Below are 17387 nucleotides of genomic sequence, written 5' to 3' on the forward strand. Positions count from 1 at the left end.
GTCTACTAGCAGATGAGGCCTTGGAACCGATGCTGGGCCTGCACCTTCGCGTTTGCCCTCTTCAGCGATGGTCGCAGCCCACACTGGTTCCCTTGCCGTCCAGAAACACCACCGTCATTGCAGTCTTGTCCCCCTTCTGGTCCATTCCGAACATGAACGCGTACGTACTCGCACTCAAATTCCCACTTCTCACTGTCCTTTTCGTCCCGCCAGGAAACCCGTCAAGACCTGGTGCAGCACCGCGCTGTGCTCCGGGAACTGCTTCCTTGTGAACGTGCCCGGGGAGGCCAGGCTGTCCGAGCCTAGGGTCTCAAAATGGCTGACGTACGTCTTTGCTGGACTCCATGTTGTAGTAGATCCTGTGGTGTTGTTGGCGCTGGTCTCGTTAGGACCATGTGTGCCGATCTTCACCTGTATGAATTCTATACCTAGATAGAGCCTGCTGGGTTTCCCTTGAGCATGTTCAGCCCTCTAAGCCTATCAGTCCTCGAAGGTATATTAATTCCGCGTTCTATCTCTGCCCGCGTCTTATGTGAGCATGCGCAGCTGAATCTAGGGATGTGGACAACGGGGCAGGACAAGCTTCCAATATTGCTAGAATAGATACCGGGAGTCGGCTACCTGATCTCGAACCTCTTAACGCCGTTCTTTCCGACCTCGCGATGGAACCGCGGATCTTGCTCATCTTGCTCCACTGGGTTCAACCTCAGCGTCCCATCCGCCTCCCTCTCGTACGTCCCTTTTGCCAAAAGTCCGGCTTCCTCTACCGCCTGTCCTTGCATTATAGTAGGCACGATACACTCACCCACCAACACCCACTTTTTCTCGTCTTCCTCACCATCCAGCGGCCTCAGAATATACGGAACGATGCCGCCAAACAGGACAACGACCACGTCCCCGGGTTTCATCGCTGCAGGCCCAAGACCGAGTTTCCCATCCTCGCACCGGAAAACCCTGCGCCCAAGGAAGGCGTTCATCGAGCACATTGCTCGTTCCATTGCGTAAGTGCTCCCTTCCGCCTCCACGGCGGCCCAGAAGTCCTTGAAGTCGTCGTGCCGCAGTGCCTCGGCGTCCCACGAGGAGCGCTCCCGCCAGTACAGAAGGAACTCGCCCAAATTGTCGGTACTCATCTTCTCGCCATCCAGGATCTCGGTCGACTTGCGCATGCCGTACTTTCCGGGAATGCCGGTCGTGGCCGCCATCTTGAACCCACCGCCGGATGAGAGTAACTCGGCCTGCCTCTCGGGGTCATTCAAACCGGGCAGGGTAAATTTATCCATGGTTGCGCTCCAGGAAGAGCGGACCTGGCGGTCTGGGTCGTTTAGGTAAGACAGTATGATGAGCACAGCGTCCCTGAGGCTGTCTGGCTGGCTCGAGAAAGAGATGTTGCTGGCGGTGAATGGCTCCGTCACTTCTGACACGGTGGTGACCTCGAGGCCGGTGAGCGTGAGAGACTTCCCTTCTGCTCCAAAAGTATCGTCTCCGAGGATGAATAATTCCCCAGCGTTGGCGTAGTACCCATGCTCCTGTCGGAGGGCCAGAGGCTCGGCGAACAGGGACTGGTCCCATCTCGGCACCCAGGAAGGAGACGTGCTGCTGTCAACCTCAAGACCGTGTTGTACGGCGCTCAGAAGCCTCAGGTTCAGGTCCTGTGAAAGCATGCGCCTCGTGGCGTTCGTATAGACTGATTGCACGTCCGCGGCGTAGTCTGGGGACACGAGTTGTTCTTTTTCAGGATCGTTGCCCGAGAACGGCATACCAAGCAGGGCGAATATCCGATCCCTCGGGTCTGTCGACTTGAACTTGCCCATCGTCGTCGCCAGGACGGCAGACAGGTCGAGCTTGGAGAAGCTCGAGATGGCGCTTCGCCTGGCCAACGGGAGGACGTAGATGAGGAACGCGTTGTATGCAGCCGAGATGGGCCAGTCTGGGTTTGTTGCCCATCCTCTGGTCAGCAGCCACGCCGCGCTGATGCCGACCAGGCCCCAGTTGATAGTATGGCCACCCCAGACTACCGTCACGTTCTGTCCGAGGACCAGCTCCTGTATCACCCAAAAACGAGTAAAGTAGTCCGTTTGGAAAAGGGCCTGGAGGGCCGTCCAGCCGTCCTCGTCAATACGCAACCCGTTCTGCTGAGGCTCGAACGCGTCCTTGTAGCTGGCAAACTTTTGGGGGTTGGTCGGAGGGCGCCAGGAACGAACTATTTCGCAAATGTTACTGAAGGCCAATTTTGCGTAGTTTGCCTTGTCCTGTCCAAGCCAGACGAGGACTCTCCGCGCTTTCGAGTAAATGTTCCGCATAATCGACACTTGTTGACCCCGCTCAGAAAGATCCGCCTGGTTGATACAGACGGCGTCAGCCCAGATATATCGCCTGCGATCTGGGTATCGAAGCCTCTTCAGGGCATTCTCAAGGTTCTTTGGGATCGAGACGGTCTGACCGCCGACTGGAAGCGACACTTGATCTTTTGGGTTCCCCCATGTGTAGGAAATTGCTTCATATCCGACTTCTTTGTCCAGGTCCACAACTTCCAGACGCGTCTGAAGGTTCGATTCAGCCGATCCAGGATCCACGATGAGCACCCTGATGCTGTGGTCATTTGGAAGTGACTTGTACACCGTGTCACTTTCCTGAACGTCCACCTCTAGCCAGGACGTTGTGTCTTCGAGCTGTTCGATCTCAGCGTCGCTGACATCGAATGCGCATTGCTCGACTGCGTTTCCCGCCCTGAGGAAGATTGCCCTAGCAAGGTGGTCTGCCTCCGGCACAAACTCAGGCGGCTCATCATCAGAAGCCAGGCCACTTCCACCGTCTGCAGGTGCTAATGTGGTTGTTGGCTGTTCCAGGGGCGCCTCTTCACAATGACCCATTACAAAGACAGCCGCTATGCCGGTTTGGTCCCCCTCCACATCATCCATTTTAGTCGTCATCGTGATTTCCTTCTCGCCTTCGGCCCACAGCCCCTTGGTCCATGCCGAGGGCTCAACATCTGACCAGACATGCTCGTTCCCTTCAACGCTGAAGGTAATGTTGGCCTTGGGGTTGATCCAAACCGGGTAGAGGAAAGTATCAGTACGGAAGGCTGTTTTGTCAGCTTTCAGCTTCTCGGGTTTGAGGACGCCAAGAGTCACGGATCCTTCCTTGCTTGGGTCGAACGCCGCGAACTTGTTCGTCCCGGATGTCTCCTTCAACATCCGCCACAGGTCAATGAAGACGTGCTTGTAAATCTCGTAAATCTCCGATCGCCATGGAGACACGACACTCCTCACATCGTATGGCTCCGCTGCGGCCAATGCTGCCGGGTTAAGTACTCGGAGCTCGGTGTGCGACAACCAGTAGCTGTGGTCCCACCTTGTTTCTTCGGGGTCATCCGAGATTCCGTTTCCAATTGCCTGTGTGATGGACTGGAAACATTCTTTGAGGGTGGTCTCTTGCAGGAGCTCCTCGTCTGTGAGAGGCGGGTCTACAAGCCACAGCCTCCGGAGCATCGTTGATACTTGTCGGACTACCGTGTTGTCCGAGAAGTCAACGAGACGAACCACTGGCTTGTCGAGTCGTTTGGCGCCGAAATCCTGGTGAGAATCAGTGAAAGACATAATTGTTGCAATTATTTTGTTCAGCGAGACAACGAACAGATGTGTGGAATGTTTACATATGTAGTCCCGCATCGATGAAGGCGGGGTGTGGATCTTGGGGTACGGGCGGCTTTATATTACCAAGACTATGCGTCTCCGCCTCGAGCTTCTCCGCGATCAGGGCGGAGTAAACTCGGTTTGATTTCCTTCATTGGCATAGGACGTCGGCTGCGCTTGATCACTTGTGGCTTTTTACCTGAAAGCCCGGACAGGAATAAACTCTGATTATTGCAAGAGGAGTCTTGGGATGCCTTCACGGATGTATGGCAGCCGACTTTTCGTGGCGAACCCCACCTACCTTTAGGCAACAACACTGTAGGTGTAGGAACACACGGCAATCAAAATAGGGAGAAACGCAGTCTAGTTCAGGCATCCGAGAACATGTCTCGAGGTCTGAGCTTTGTGCTTCTCCAAACCAGTGTTTCGATCTTTCTACCAGTAGAGCGAGCATGCCGTATTCCGAGGTACTGAGTCGATCTACCAAAAGAGGCTGTGCTTCCCTTGGAGCGTCATCTATCAGGGATGTGTTTGATTGTAGCATAATGAGGGAAGTCGTTTTCTTTGTATTTATTTAAAGAGGAGTATACCCAGTAAATAGTAATTATTCATTGCATGAATGAGGGTCTCGGTATGTTTAGCATCAAAAAAACACGTCAAACCTGGTGCCTCGTGTAAACCTATGTATAACTTGAAGTAATAGTTGGTTGCGGGATTCTACATCGGACTGCAACATCATCTGCACCCCTAGCAATGATGGCTGACGTTCTACCCGCCCACAGCATTTCTTGTGTCGGGACGCATAATCAATTCCTCTTCAACAACAACATGCTTGGGGGTTAGAACCGCAAACACTGCTCGAAAATTGGAGATTCGGCGAGTACGTCACACAATATGACAGTATCTCGGAGTATAAGCAATAACCGACGAGGCATACCTCAGCTCTGATAATTCCCAACAGGTGATGCTTTCGAAAAGGTTTGCACCGTCATGTACCGTTTGGCAAAGGCTTTCTTTGCAGATGCTTTCACGGCCCTCTTCAATGTTGGCCACTATATGAAGGCGCCGCGTATCAATTGATGGCTTCGGACGTGTGCGGAATAGAAGCGAAGCCAATTCACATATTGTGATCTTCGATACCGAGGTTGCTGTCCTGGGAAGTGTAGCGGTGAATTTGAGGCAGAGAACCATGTCCTTAAATGCCAGCGACTCTATGTAGTCATTGATCGCATCATTCTCATTATGCGTCAAAAACACCTGACTTCAACCCTCCGGACAATTGTGATGGACGCCAATGCATTTCTGTAACGACAGTATGGATCAAATACCTGCGTGCCGGCCTTGCAAGCCATGTCTGCAATATAAATAATTGCGGCCACATTTGCCGTAGTATAGAGTGAGACAGGCTCAGCCATAATAGATTGTGATTGTCTAAGTGACATATGGGCACTTCTTGACCAGGAGGGTACCTTCAACCTGGGCAGAGGGTACTTGTTGGACGAGGACAAAGATGGGTGTCTCTTTTGTAGGTTTAAATTGTTCCGCTGGCCATTATATTATGGTGCAGTGCCACTTCGCTACCAGATCTAGCTTGGCAGAAGGCGCCCAATGTGCTATGTGATCCAACTCGCAATACGGGCACCGGGTCTACTATGAAGTACAAAGTGATCATAGCCGCCGCGTCACTGGTCCCATCTTGGATACAGATATTCAATCACTCACTTGCCCGTCGCCCGTCTTGGACCAAGTCATGGTGTTTTGCAAGCGGTTTTTGGACAGCCGTCTAGTGTCGGGCCTTGCCATCATGTAAGTTCCAGTCTCCGAGGCAATCGGATCGCCATCCAGCTCCCTTGTGAAGAAATAGCATCATATATCCATTCTGCATCTGCCATACCGCTGAACAGATAATCGCGCCATAGCCTAGGATTCCGTACCCAATGAATCACCGCCTAGAGCACCATATGTCCCAGGCCCCTTTCCCCCAGCGCCCGATCAACAGCGTTCTTGACGTTAGCAAAAGCATCCATCCACCCCTGTCTTCCCTTGCTATCCTCACCGTCATCGACAAGCCAGTCCAGCCACCTTATCAGCTTCTTGGCCTTTTCCATATCTCTCTCCTCCGTCACAACGCGGGCAAGATATCTCTCAAATACCTCAACATCAGCCCTGTGCGGCCCTTCATCCTGAGTCTCTCTGTGCCAGGCACTCAGCATGTCCTTCACCTCTTGGATGGAGGTGAGCGAGGTTGCCGTGAATGAGACCTTGGCCGGGGGTTTTGGGAAGGCGATCTTGGTCTGGCCGCTGCTGGCCGTGCCCCTTGCCCGGTCCGCGGCATGACGCCGCCCGGGGCCTTGCAGGTTGAGGCCGAGTCCCGACTTCTGAGCGAGTTTGCGCCTGCGGTGATCGGCTATGACTTCCTTGCGGACCTCCTCCGGCAGCTCAGCCAGGAAGGCCTGGTCGAGCTCCTCGATCTCCTCTACGGCGCTCTCCAGTGCTGACCTCCTGTTGCCCACCGCAACGAAGCTCGTCTGCATCAGCCCGACACTGGCATCTCGCTGCCTCTCGCGCGTCCTGCTCAGCATGCCCCTGGTCCCGCCCCGTCCTCGTCCTCTTTTGGCAGGGCTTCTTTGAGGCTGCGGACGGATAATACGGTCCCGACGTGGTGATTGTGGTTGGACAGGTACACTGGGTGGATTTCGGGCCCTTGGAGCGTATTGTGCAAGCACTTCGGTCTTCATCTCGTCCGGGAGGGCATTGAACACTTCGGGGTCAATGTCTGCTGGAATTTGAGGCTCAAATACAGCTGGACTCTGATCCCGCGACTGGCGTCCGCCTGTGTTTTGCAATACAGGCGAGCCCTCTCTCGATGATACCAAATTGGGGTCTCGACGGGGCTGCTGCGCCATGAGTCGGCTTCGGATGTCTTGGGGAAGTGCTGCAACGACTTCCGGGTCTGGATTTGACGGCATGATAAATTGAGTCCCCATGACGTTCAACGGCGTGTTCGCTTTCTTATCAGCCTCATTTGCTCTGGACAATGCAAGAGCAGGATGTATGGAGAGCCCTTTCGGCTTCCGCGGAGTAAGTGGGTTATCCGAGATAGGGTCTCCAGACACATCTCGCCGTGTCTGTTCAGCTGCAATTGCTGCTTTTGCCGGGCTACCGGCTTCGGAAATGTCATCGAAACCAATGGGTGCCATTGGTGCTACCGGTTTCTTCGATGGATGAGAACCAGCATTCCCAAAAGCACCAAAATCGAGTCTCTTCTGGCTCCCATCAGGCGCCGCCGAGGGCTTGATCGGTTCCAATCTTTGCATCTGGACACCCAAGCCGCGCAGGTCTCCAGGGCTGAACTTGAAGGATCGCAGTATGGAGACAGCCTCTTTGCCGATCTTGTCGGCATCATAAGTCGCGACCCCAAATGATGTGCTCTTGTTGAATGTATCACACTTCCCATGGCCTAGGTGTTTTGCAGGGTCCAGTGGCGCGTCTAGAGCCCGTCGCATTATCTTCATTGTGAGATTTGTGCCCTTGACACCCTCGTTCAACAGACGTTTTTCCAGCTCTTTGCAGAGGTTCATGACGAATTCCTCGGCCTCGGGTTGGTTGAGAAAGCGGATACCCCAGTTGACTTCTGCTGAGACAGACTTGCGGATGGACACGTCGCCCACTTCCGCGCGGTCGATGCCCCTCGAGTACTCCCAGATTTTCTCGCCTGTCTTGGGGCCAAGAACAGACACCAGACGCTCTTTCGAGACTTCTCTAATATCCTTGACCAGCTTGATTCCAACCTCCTCTAACTTCCCGCCGATGCTGTGCGCTACACCTGGCAGGTCTTCCACCGTAAGCTCGGCTAGAAAGTCGAGGACCTCCTCCGGCTTAATTTGGTACTGGCCCGCAGGCTTCGCTTTGCGAAGTGCGACCTTGGCGAGGAGAATGTTTCCGCCGATGCCAACGGAGACTTGACAGCCCGTTCTTTCCTTGATTCGCTTGCGAAGATCACTAGCAAGCTGATTCGCCTTCTCTTGTTCTCTCCAAACGTTTCCCTCGGAGACACCGTGGCCATGCGACCCCGAACCAGCCAGGACAAGCGTAGTGATATCAACGAGAGCCTCGTCGATACTGACACTCTGGACAATACCACCCACTTCTAGTATTGCTTCATAGAACAGCCTACTAGCTTCCTCATACGCAGGGAAATCATAGGGTAGAACCTTGAGGTCTGGGCACAGTTCCAGGGCTCGTTTCATCCACATTCCATTCTTGACACCAAACTTCCGCGCAGGATAGTTACAGGAAGCGATCTCTGATCCTGTACCAGTGCCGTGTGCCACCACAGCTGGCTTGTCGACATACTCCGGTGCATTCTTGAGAGAGACCGTACAAAAGAAACTATCAAAGTCCACATGCATGACATAACGCCGGGAGCCAGGTCGGCGCTTGACAGCTTTGGCTGTGCTGGTGCCCTTTTCACTAGCGAGTCTTTGCATTTTGGACTTGAGTTCTGCCTTCCACGTTGATAAGTGATGCAGACGACTCTCCGAGTAGTACTGCTTGAGGAAGTCTGGATTTGCGGTAGACGATTTTCTCAGTCTCGGATCGGACAGAAGCCATGCGTTGTGCTCCTCGGACGTCAGGGCATTGTTGTGGTATGCAGTGGCGGGAGAATCGGGTGCGGGTGGGTGTGAACTCTCGTCGGTTCGGACGGGCCCATTGACCACCCCTGGATTTTCAGCATTTATGGACGCCACGGCACCATCGACGGCTTTCTCTGGAGGTCCTTCAGGCATGGGAGATGAAGTGTTGGCCTCAACCATTTCAAGGTCTTTCAGAACATCGCCGCCATAGTCATCCTCGATGTGTTCAGGTGCCCTGAGTCTAGATGGAGTATACTTGGACGGCGTCGGGGTCTGTACCGTGGTGGACGAGCTTGGCAGACTGCCCATGTTGGCCGTAGCTGGCTTTTTGAATTGGCCTGTGTAGAAGCTGCTCTGAATCTGGTCATGGTAGCCCCTCCGCGGTGTGTTCACTTGTGACGCGATTTTCCCATCTTCCCCAAACTTGATGACTTTCTGCCTGGGACCCTCATCGATTACTCTGTACTCGTCCCATGGTAGCATGCGGCCCGCAGCAATCGAGTCCACGACCCAGGCCGGTTTCACTATCCTGTAGCTACTGAACTCGGTAGCCTTCTTGGGCGTAAGTGACGATGCGATGATGTGGGTGGCCATGGTCTTCGAGTCCAGGTACTGTAGAAAGCCGGCGCCATGTTCGACCAGCTGCTTGTGTAAGATGTGCAGAGGCGGCTGTGTGTATCCAGATACGTGGGCGACGACGCCTTTGAAGATCTGTGGCTTGCTGCTGCCTTGCCGGAGTTCAGCATCCAAATTCTGAAGCTTGATCTTCTTGCGACGGAAGTAGTCGCCGAAGCCTCCGAAGGCGCTTGGTTCGTACTCCTCGCCGGCTTCGTCGGAGAAAGTGTGGTCCTCGATGCGCTTACGCACGACGTTTGAGTTCTTGTCGAGACGGCTGCCCATTTTGAATGAAGCTCAAATGATGGTCTCGGACATCAGCCCTTCTTTCTGTGTGGGCCAACGAGGGACGACAAAGCCAGGGCAGTCATAATGCTTGTACGTCCGAGCAGGCATCCAAGCGGTCCAAGATCAAGCCCAAAAGCTGCTTCTAAGTTATGCAAGGGTATAAGCAAGGTTTGTCACATCAGCTTGAGCACGCTGTAGGGCGAAAGGCGAGTTTGTGTAAGACTCGCGCCGGTGGAACCGACCGACGTAACGCGTAGCCCGCAGCCCGTCACCGCGAACTCAGCTGACCACTTTATGAAAGAAACCCTAACCCTTTCAGTGCCGGGTGGGAGGGGGGTGGGGTGGTCGGTAGGCCAAACCTCCAGTCAGGGTCCAATGTTTCTATCCTCCACCTCCTACCGACCATCCACTCTCTGCTGGGATTGTATTTTCGTGGCGGAGGTGACAATATGAACAACGAGCAATTCCGGAAACTCCTCCTCAATAACTCCGCCAAGCCGCCAAGCGCAGCTCAGAATGGCGCCTCGCCATCTCCGCGGGCGACTGGTGGGGCTACGTCCTCTGCCCTCGGATCGCGGATGAAGTCTAGCATCCCGATGACACCGTGAGTTACCTTCCAGCTCGTGAAGACATTTCTTCAGGCTAGATCAAGACTACGTACTGACCCCGGTGTATCGCAGACGATCCGTCGCTGGTGGAGGGGGAGGACGTCTCGACTTTGCGCGCCAACTCGCGGAGCGTAATGAACAAGACAGACCAAAGAAGAAATTCCGAACATCCGCACCCAAAGGCACCAAATTCGCAGAAGGCTACGTAGACCGCGCAAAACAAAGGCAGTCAGAGCAGGAAGAGGACGACAAGGCCGCCCGGATACAGGCTCTAGAGGAGTCATTGAAAAAGGAGGAAATCACCCAAGCCACGTTCGAGAAACTAAGGGATGAAATCGCGGGCGGCGATCTGTCGAGTACGCACTTGATCAAAGGCCTTGACTTCAAGTTGCTCGAAAGGGTCAGGAAGGGCGAGGACGTGTTCGGTGGGGATAAGCCCAAACAGGCGAAAGAAGAGCCGTCGCCCGGGGACGAGGTTGAGCCCGAGGCTGAGGACTTGGACGATGCATTCGAGCAGCTAGAGGGGAAGGAGGTCACCGCCATCGAGAAGGAGAAGGCGAGGAAGAAGGGGCAACTGGCTACCAGGGCGCTGGTTCCTGGGCAGAAGCGGACGCGGGACCAGATCTTGGCCGAGATGAAGGCTGCCCGTGAAGCCGCAAAAGCTCAGCAGGAGTCGGCTTTGGGGTCGAAGTTCAAAAAGATCGGCGCCAAGAAGGAACCAGGCTCAAGGATAGAGCGCGATGCCAAAGGCAGAGAGGTACTTATCATTGTTGACGAGGACGGGAATGAGAAGCGCAAAGTCCGAAAAGTCGCAGCAGAGGTCGAGAAAGAACGGGAAGCCTTCAAGGTTGATCCCAAGGCCGAAGTGCTGGGCATGGATGTGCCGGAGTTCTACAAGAAGAAGCTGGAAGAACAGGCAAAGGCGGACGAGGACGTGGCCATGTTCTCTGACGTGGAGTCAGACTACGACCCCCTTGGTGGCATCTCAGACTCGGACGACAGCGACGAGCCTGGTGACAATGAGGCGGAGAAGGGGGCTAAGGAGAAGTCCCATTCACCAAGGAGCGAGGGCGAAGTCAACCCCGAAGGCCGGGCCGCGTTGGAGGAGGACACGCCGCCTCCGCCGAAACCACAAGCACAGCATCCTCGCAATTACTTCAAGTCGGGCTTGATATCTGAGGAGCAGACCGCGCGACCGGCCATGAACGACCCGTCGGTGCTGGCAGCCCTCAAGAAGGCTAAGACGCTTAATGCAGCTACCAAGTCGGAGGAAGAGCAAAAGGAGGCCGAGAGGCAAGAGAGGCTCAAGAAGATGATGGCATCCGCAGACCGCGATGCGGAAGACATGGACCTGGGCTTTGGAACGAACCGCCTGGCGGATGAGGAGGAGCTGGCGGATGACGGCAAGACGAAGCTGTCCAGGTGGGGCGATGACGACGACGGTGAGGAAGGGGGCGGTGGCAAGTCTAAACGCAAGCGAGGCCCCAAGAAGAAGAAGGGAGACGTGAACAATGTTGCAGACGTGATGAAGGTGCTTGAGAAGAGGAAAGCAGCCGGGTCGTAAGGAATGAGCTGTGGCTCAGGGGAGTGAGTTGCTCACGTCTGCACCGGTAGCCACATGCTGAATTGATGATACCCTCGTGCATGATAAAACGGTTTTGAGTGTCTCTCTTTTCTGACGAGTTGAACGTGAGTTGGCACTCAGTAATAGTGATGCAGTGTTGGTTCTGACTCCCACGGCACCCGCCGAAATGCGGCACATGTGATAAAGCCGTACGCCCGCTTTGTTGCCGGGGGCGCCGCATAGAAGTGGGCGGCCTTGGACCTCCGCCTCGGCGACCGCTCCTGCGGGAGACCGAACCACTGACCCGTGTCGTTTCCTGCTGTTGTTGTGCCTTTCAATATTTCAACCACCTTTTCGACTACTGCAAGGCAACCTTGGAAAGCCAGACATTTCCACCCCCACCCCCGACGTCTTTTTTCTCCCCTGCACACGTGGGAAACCAGACACATCACATTCTGCCGAGATGACCGAGGATGAGAGAGTTCCGGTCTGGCTGGACGCCGACCCTGGACACGATGTGAGTTAGGTTTGCAAGCATGGGTGAAACCCGGGCTGGCCGTTTAGACTTTGATTGTCAACAGCCTGAGACAATTTGGGAATCCGGAGAAGTCCTGTGGCTGCTGCAGGCCCGCCATCTAGACGGGGTTGGAGACCATTCGCTTCACCGCAACTCATGTCCCAAGACTCCCAGCTCAAGTGCTGTCGGTGCCGGGTACCAAGTTTAGTCCGCCGCGCTGACCAGAGCCCAGGACGTCTTCGCCATTCTTCTCGCGGCATATCATCCCGGAATCAAGCTTTTAGGCATATCAACCGTCTTTGGCAATGCTCCGCTAGAGTACGTCCCACCCAGGGGGGGCACCCAAGGGGGGGTGTTACCGCCATGCCCACAGCTGACCACACACTGCCCTCACCAGGAAGACGACGTGGAATGCCACCAGCGTGCTCACGGCCATTGGCCAGCATGACCGCATCCCAATCTACCCGGGCGCCTCGTCGCCGCTCCTGAGGCCGCGCCTGTCCGAGAACGCCGAGGATATCCACGGCGAGAGTGGCCTGGACGGGACCACCTTGCTACCCGAGCCGCTCGTCCAGCCGCGGAAGGACGTCGCCGCCATCGATGCCGCCGCCGCCGCCCTACGCTCGTGCAAGCCCGGCACAGCGTGGGTTGTCGCAACCGGAAGCCTGACGAATGCGGCCAAGCTGTTCCAGACGTACCCCGACTTGATCGGCCACGTCAAGGGGCTGAGTCTCATGGGAGGTGCGGTGGGAGACGGCTTCACCAGTGCTGTGTATGGCATTGTTGATGGCAAGGCTCGCATTGGAAATTGGACACCCTGGGCCGAGTTGTAAGTCTGCTGTGTCTGTGCTGTGCTGTCACATTCTGCCAAGTCCCATTCATATCGCCAGCGTACAAGATGAGATGGCGCCGAGGCTCGAGAATACGCGTGTGTGGATGCTCCCTCGCCTCCGGTGCTACATAAAACCATCCGAGCACGGCCAATATCACAGTCTACTAGATCAGGACCTTGGCCTCTTGCTGACCCATGAGCATGTAGCAACATCATCATCGATCCCGAGGCCTCGGCGTTCATATTTGACACCAAGGAACTCGCCGCCAAGACGACCATTCTGCCTCTTGACACGACACATCTTGTGCTCGCGAGGCAGGATGTCCAGGAACTCCTCCTCTACGGGGCTGACACGGCTCCTCTGAACGACTCCAAAACGGAGCCGGTCGAGACCACCGGGCCGAGGGTTGGCAAGACAGTGCTCCGAACCATGCTCGTCGAGTTACTCATGTTCTTCGCAAAGACGTACAAGTGAGTGTAGACAGCAGCCAGTCACCATCATTTCCGTCCATTTCCGATGACGCTAACGGGCCTCTGTGCTTTTCCAGGGACGTATTCGGCATCATTGAGGGCCCTCCTCTGCACGACCCGCTGGCAGTAGCCGCGGTGCTGACCGGCACCAAGTGGGAAATTGCCTTTGATGAGTGTGACCCCAACTCAGCATCCGACAACCCGAACAAGCGTGAGCGGTTTGCCGTCAAGGTCATCACCGAGGGTACTCACGACGACGCCCTCCACCATGGGTCGCAGCTCGGCCGGACCATCGCAACGTTGCTTCCGGCCGGGGAGGAGGGCGTGCGGATACCGAGGGGCCTCGATACCACCAAGTTCTGGCAGGTCTTGGAGGAATGTGTCCAGCGCGCCGACGAAGTGAACGCTGCCAGGGCTGCCGCCGTACCGAGAAATTAGATGGTTAAGAGCCGTCATTGACAGGTGGTTCATTACGCAACGAGCCTCCACCGTCCCTCAGCAGTTGCTACGCTGCTGATCAGGCATTCATCAGGCGCCAGGTCGCAATCACAGAGCTGTGTGGCCAGTGACGGCCATCCCTGCCTTCTGTCTTCTGTAGCATCCGCCCATTACTTGATACTGTGTAGATAGCATAGAATCCAACTGTCCTGCCCGCCGCCGGGAAGACCTGAGACAGCCCAGAGCTAATAGCCTCCCAGTCACACCCAAGACGGGGCGAGAGCATACGAGAGAGTGCGGGATCTGCCCCAAGAGCGATGTCATCTCCAAGGAAAGAAAATTCCTAGCCTCCAGCTGCCTCCCATTTCGAAAAGCCCAGCCAGCAAGCCCCTTCCGCGCCTTTCCTATTCCAAGACCAAGATCCTCTAGCACTCTTGAGCATTTCCTCTTCCGTCACGACCAGACGCGCGCGATGTGACCGTGACCCTCTGAGCAGCCCAGTGCCGATCGCAAGTCTAACGACTCGGGGGACGTGACAAGGCCACCTGGGCCACAGCCGTCCACACTACTTCACCGGAACACGACCGCGATGGGCGGAGGTTTCTTATTTCTCCGCTGTGCCATGCGGCTTCGTCCTTGATCGTGTGTGGAGGGAGCCCCGTTCCCGCGCCTCCCCCGATATTGGCGTCTGCTCCGATCTCAGATAGGCGAGATGTCAATGCTACAATGAATTAGGGTTTTGCTCTCATTTCCCCATCTGCGCTCGCAGCCCCTCTGTGGAAGTCTCAACTCGAAGTCAAAACGACGGATAGCTTTGCGGGCAGTCACAATCAACGACAGACATGTCACTAAAGGGCTTCCCATGCTTCAGCCAAGTGGTAGTACACATGTGTAGTAAGGAGGCGATGCGTGCCCCGGCAGGCCATCCCTGAGCTGCGTTCAGGAACAGGACAGCTCCCAAGACACAACGGCCGAACTGTCGTAATGCGACATGCTATAGGTATGACCAGGGGAGGGGGAAACGCGGCGCATGGCAAGCAAGTAACCCAAGACGCAGGATACATCTTCCCATCTGGCCAGTGACGATGACGCCTGCGGCTCGGGAGCAAGTTAATCTAGACGAAACAACACAGACTTTTACCTGTCTGCACGGCGGACAAGCCAATCGCCAGATGAGCCACATCCCGGCATAACATGGTTTCTACTGGACGGACGGTTGATCCCAGGGCTGATCGTCGGCATAATTGTGCGAGGTGGCAGTTCCTCTGAGAGGGCCCCGGCCGTCCCATCTTCATGAGCATATGCCAGCCTCAATCAACATAAGCCCTGCGCAACAGATCCCACCATCTCCCCCGTTGAGCATGCAGGCAGGGCCTGCAAGAAGCAGGGAGACAGGCATTGCGGGAAGCACAGGCATCACGCATCAATCACTGATGCGCGACACCTGCCTGCCTGCCTGCTTGTGTTGATCGGACGGAAAAACTTGCTCAAAACCTCCCACACGCGCACATCTTATAGCGGCCTGGAAGATCCTCGGGAGGAGAGGGATGGGCCAACGAGAGCTGGGCAGGCTGAACCGAACCGACCCGGCTCGCCCGAGACAAATCCGCAAGGCTGTGCCTGTGCCTTAGCCGGCACCTGGGAAAGCTTGGAGACGCGGCCATGCATGAAATGCAAGAGTGCAGTGTACCAGGTCTCCCGACGGCGGCCTCCGTCTGCAAGAAGCTCGGGGCGGACTGGAGATCTGAGCCGATCATATGCACTTCTTAACGGCCTTGTCAAAGTAGGGTGTGAGGCTGCGAGAAACAGCCGTCATGCAGTGGTCAAAGTTATCCAAGACCTTACTTGACCCGTTCTGCCCGCTGGAAACAAACGGGCCACGGCCGCAAAATCAACCCAACTTGGGTATTTTGGACGATCGCTTAGCATTAGCATTAGCATTAGCATTAGCACCCGCATCTGATTAGCGCTGTCGTGTTGACATTGCACAGCGGTGGTATCACAAGAGTCGTGACACCTTAAATGTGACTCGGCAGTGACGGAGGTTTAAGATTGTCTCCAATATGCGATGTGTGTATCTGAGAACGTCAAACTGCACGCCATCCATGTCAAGACGTACTTGATGAGAACAGACACCAAGCCTCCCGGGCTGCCGGGGACGGACACGCACCAGTCCACGCACCCGGCCACCTTGCTTACGTCGCAGCACCCAACGCCCGTGCCCTTCCCCGCTGTCAAATGACAGTCGGCCGTCAGAAGAGCAGGCAGGACCCCCCGAGATCCCAACCGCGCTCCGGATGGCAATCTGCAGTTCCCACAGACGTCGTAGCACGAGAACATAGAACGGGGATTGGAGAGCAGAGACCGCGCACCCGGAGTTCTACCGGATCACCCATGGATCGGGGTTCTGCTTCGGCGCACTCGGTCGCAGAAGAGAGCTGAACGGTGGTGCCGCTCGTATCCAGGTGTGCTCGCGTTTGCGGGAACCGCAGTACCGCCGCCATAAAGCCTCGCAGGGTGCTTTGGGCAGAAGAGCACCCGCGCAACCTCTGCCGCGCTGAAGATAAAACACCACCACCACAACAATCATGCCAATACGTAGGCGTATACGCACGCACCCAAGGAAGATCGAAATGGCGTTCCAGAACGTGGCAGAACCTCGGCGGGAGGTCGCTTGCCACCGAGTGCGCCCGGCCGGAGCAGACTGCCCACAACGGTGCGGTGGGAAGAGGATCCCTCCAGCAGCGCTGCAACGTGCCCTTAGTCCTCGGTGTATACACCGGTGCTGAGGTACGCACTTCAATGCAGGACCAGTACTGGACGGGACCACTTCCAACTTTGTCGGAGTCCAAAATAGTTTTGAAACAGCCGAGGCGGGCGGCACCGGCGTATCTTGTTTGGGGGGGGGGGGCCTGGACAGCGTGGACTGAGCGAGACGACCACACTGTTGCAGAGCCATCTTCAGGGCCTCTCGCCAGCCGCTCCGTGGGCTATCATAGCAGAGAAGCATGGGGCAACCCAAGGGATCTGCGCGTCAACCCTCTCTCCCCATGCTGTCTCGACAGGGCATCCTTCTCGTCGCCGGCACAGCCCTGCTGGGGACTCCCCTCGACATTGCGATGGGGAGATCTACGGCTTGCGTTGTGACCTGATCTGCCCTGGTACGTAGTGCACAGCAGTTGGGACGATGCTGAGTCAAGCGGAAGCAGGCATATCCTGCCAGCATTCTAGCCAGAGTGTCCCTGTCGGACAAAGCCTGCCCTCCGCACAAGCCTGAGATAGAGCTGGCAATGACGAGGACGGCCGAGGCTGCGCAGCCGCAACTGGCCAGGCAAGCCAGGGCAGCGGGACACCAAAGCAGCAGGGCAAGCACCACTTGGAACAATTGGGACAGGCCGCTCGACTGAACTCTAAAACATCGGATTGTATAGATTGGCTATGTGAATTAATGGCATGGAAACCAAGCGACAGACGGCATCTCGTACCTGGCAGATCCTCCGAACCTTGTTCCGCCGCATCATCGACCCAGTGCCGTGGCAGCCAACGAGATGCAACCGCAGGCCTCGTCCCCCGAGCGTCGCGGGAGGCGTTGCGTTGCGGGAGGCGCGGCCGGCCCCCAAAACAGTCGGCACGGGCTCTCAAAGTTTAAAACTGGAAAGCGCGTCCTGCAGGATCTGGCGAGCACTGCGATTGCTGTGGTTAGTTGGGCGAGGGGGATGGGACGACGGTCCCCCAATCATTCGACGAGCACCCGATCGCGATGCCAAGCGGTCACGGTGCATATG

The 17387-nt window shown here is 56.0% G+C and overlaps 4 protein-coding genes across 4 annotated transcripts; 1 reads left to right on the plus strand and 3 right to left on the minus strand.

The window, feature by feature from the left end:
- Window positions 1-583: 583 nt before the first annotated feature.
- KVR01_000330 (uncharacterized protein) lies at window positions 584-3844 on the minus strand. Its single transcript, XM_044793497.1, has one exon. It carries the CDS (start codon window positions 3666-3668, stop codon window positions 618-620), a length of 3051 nt encoding a protein of 1016 aa, XP_044650279.1. The 5' UTR covers window positions 3669-3844; the 3' UTR covers window positions 584-617.
- Window positions 3845-5199: 1355 nt separating this feature from the next.
- On the minus strand, window positions 5200-9400 carry KVR01_000547 (uncharacterized protein). The gene has a single exon (XM_044791561.1). It carries the CDS (start codon window positions 9167-9169, stop codon window positions 5582-5584), a length of 3588 nt encoding a protein of 1195 aa, XP_044650496.1. The 5' UTR covers window positions 9170-9400; the 3' UTR covers window positions 5200-5581.
- Window positions 9401-9621: 221 nt separating this feature from the next.
- Window positions 9622-13602, plus strand: KVR01_000510 (uncharacterized protein; the record flags this gene model as incomplete). Its single annotated transcript, XM_044788068.1, has 7 exons — window positions 9622-9776; window positions 9853-11340; window positions 11825-11861; window positions 12094-12179; window positions 12259-12690; window positions 12901-13164; window positions 13242-13602. The coding sequence occupies 7 exons, from the start codon at window positions 9622-9624 to the stop codon at window positions 13600-13602; spliced, it is 2823 nt and encodes a 940-aa protein (XP_044650459.1).
- A 3034-nt stretch (window positions 13603-16636) lies between these two features.
- Window positions 16637-17123, minus strand: KVR01_000254 (uncharacterized protein; the record flags this gene model as incomplete). Its single annotated transcript, XM_044782545.1, has 2 exons — window positions 16637-17038; window positions 17088-17123. 2 exons carry the CDS (start codon window positions 17121-17123, stop codon window positions 16637-16639), a joined length of 438 nt encoding a protein of 145 aa, XP_044650203.1.
- Window positions 17124-17387: the final 264 nt, after the last annotated feature.

The sequence above is a fragment of the Diaporthe batatas genome, assembly GCF_019321695.1.
Source record: "Diaporthe batatas strain CRI 302-4 chromosome Unknown Contig00001, whole genome shotgun sequence".
NCBI classification, from domain to species: Eukaryota; Fungi; Ascomycota; class Sordariomycetes; order Diaporthales; family Diaporthaceae; genus Diaporthe; species Diaporthe batatas.

Excerpts from the sequence above, each read along its gene's own strand:
- KVR01_000330 (XM_044793497.1), bottom strand. The coding sequence starts at position 3,668 with ATGCGGGACTACATATGTAAACATTCCACACATCTGTTCGTTGTCTCG.
- KVR01_000547 (XM_044791561.1), bottom strand. The coding sequence starts at position 9,169 with ATGGGCAGCCGTCTCGACAAGAACTCAAACGTCGTGCGTAAGCGCATC.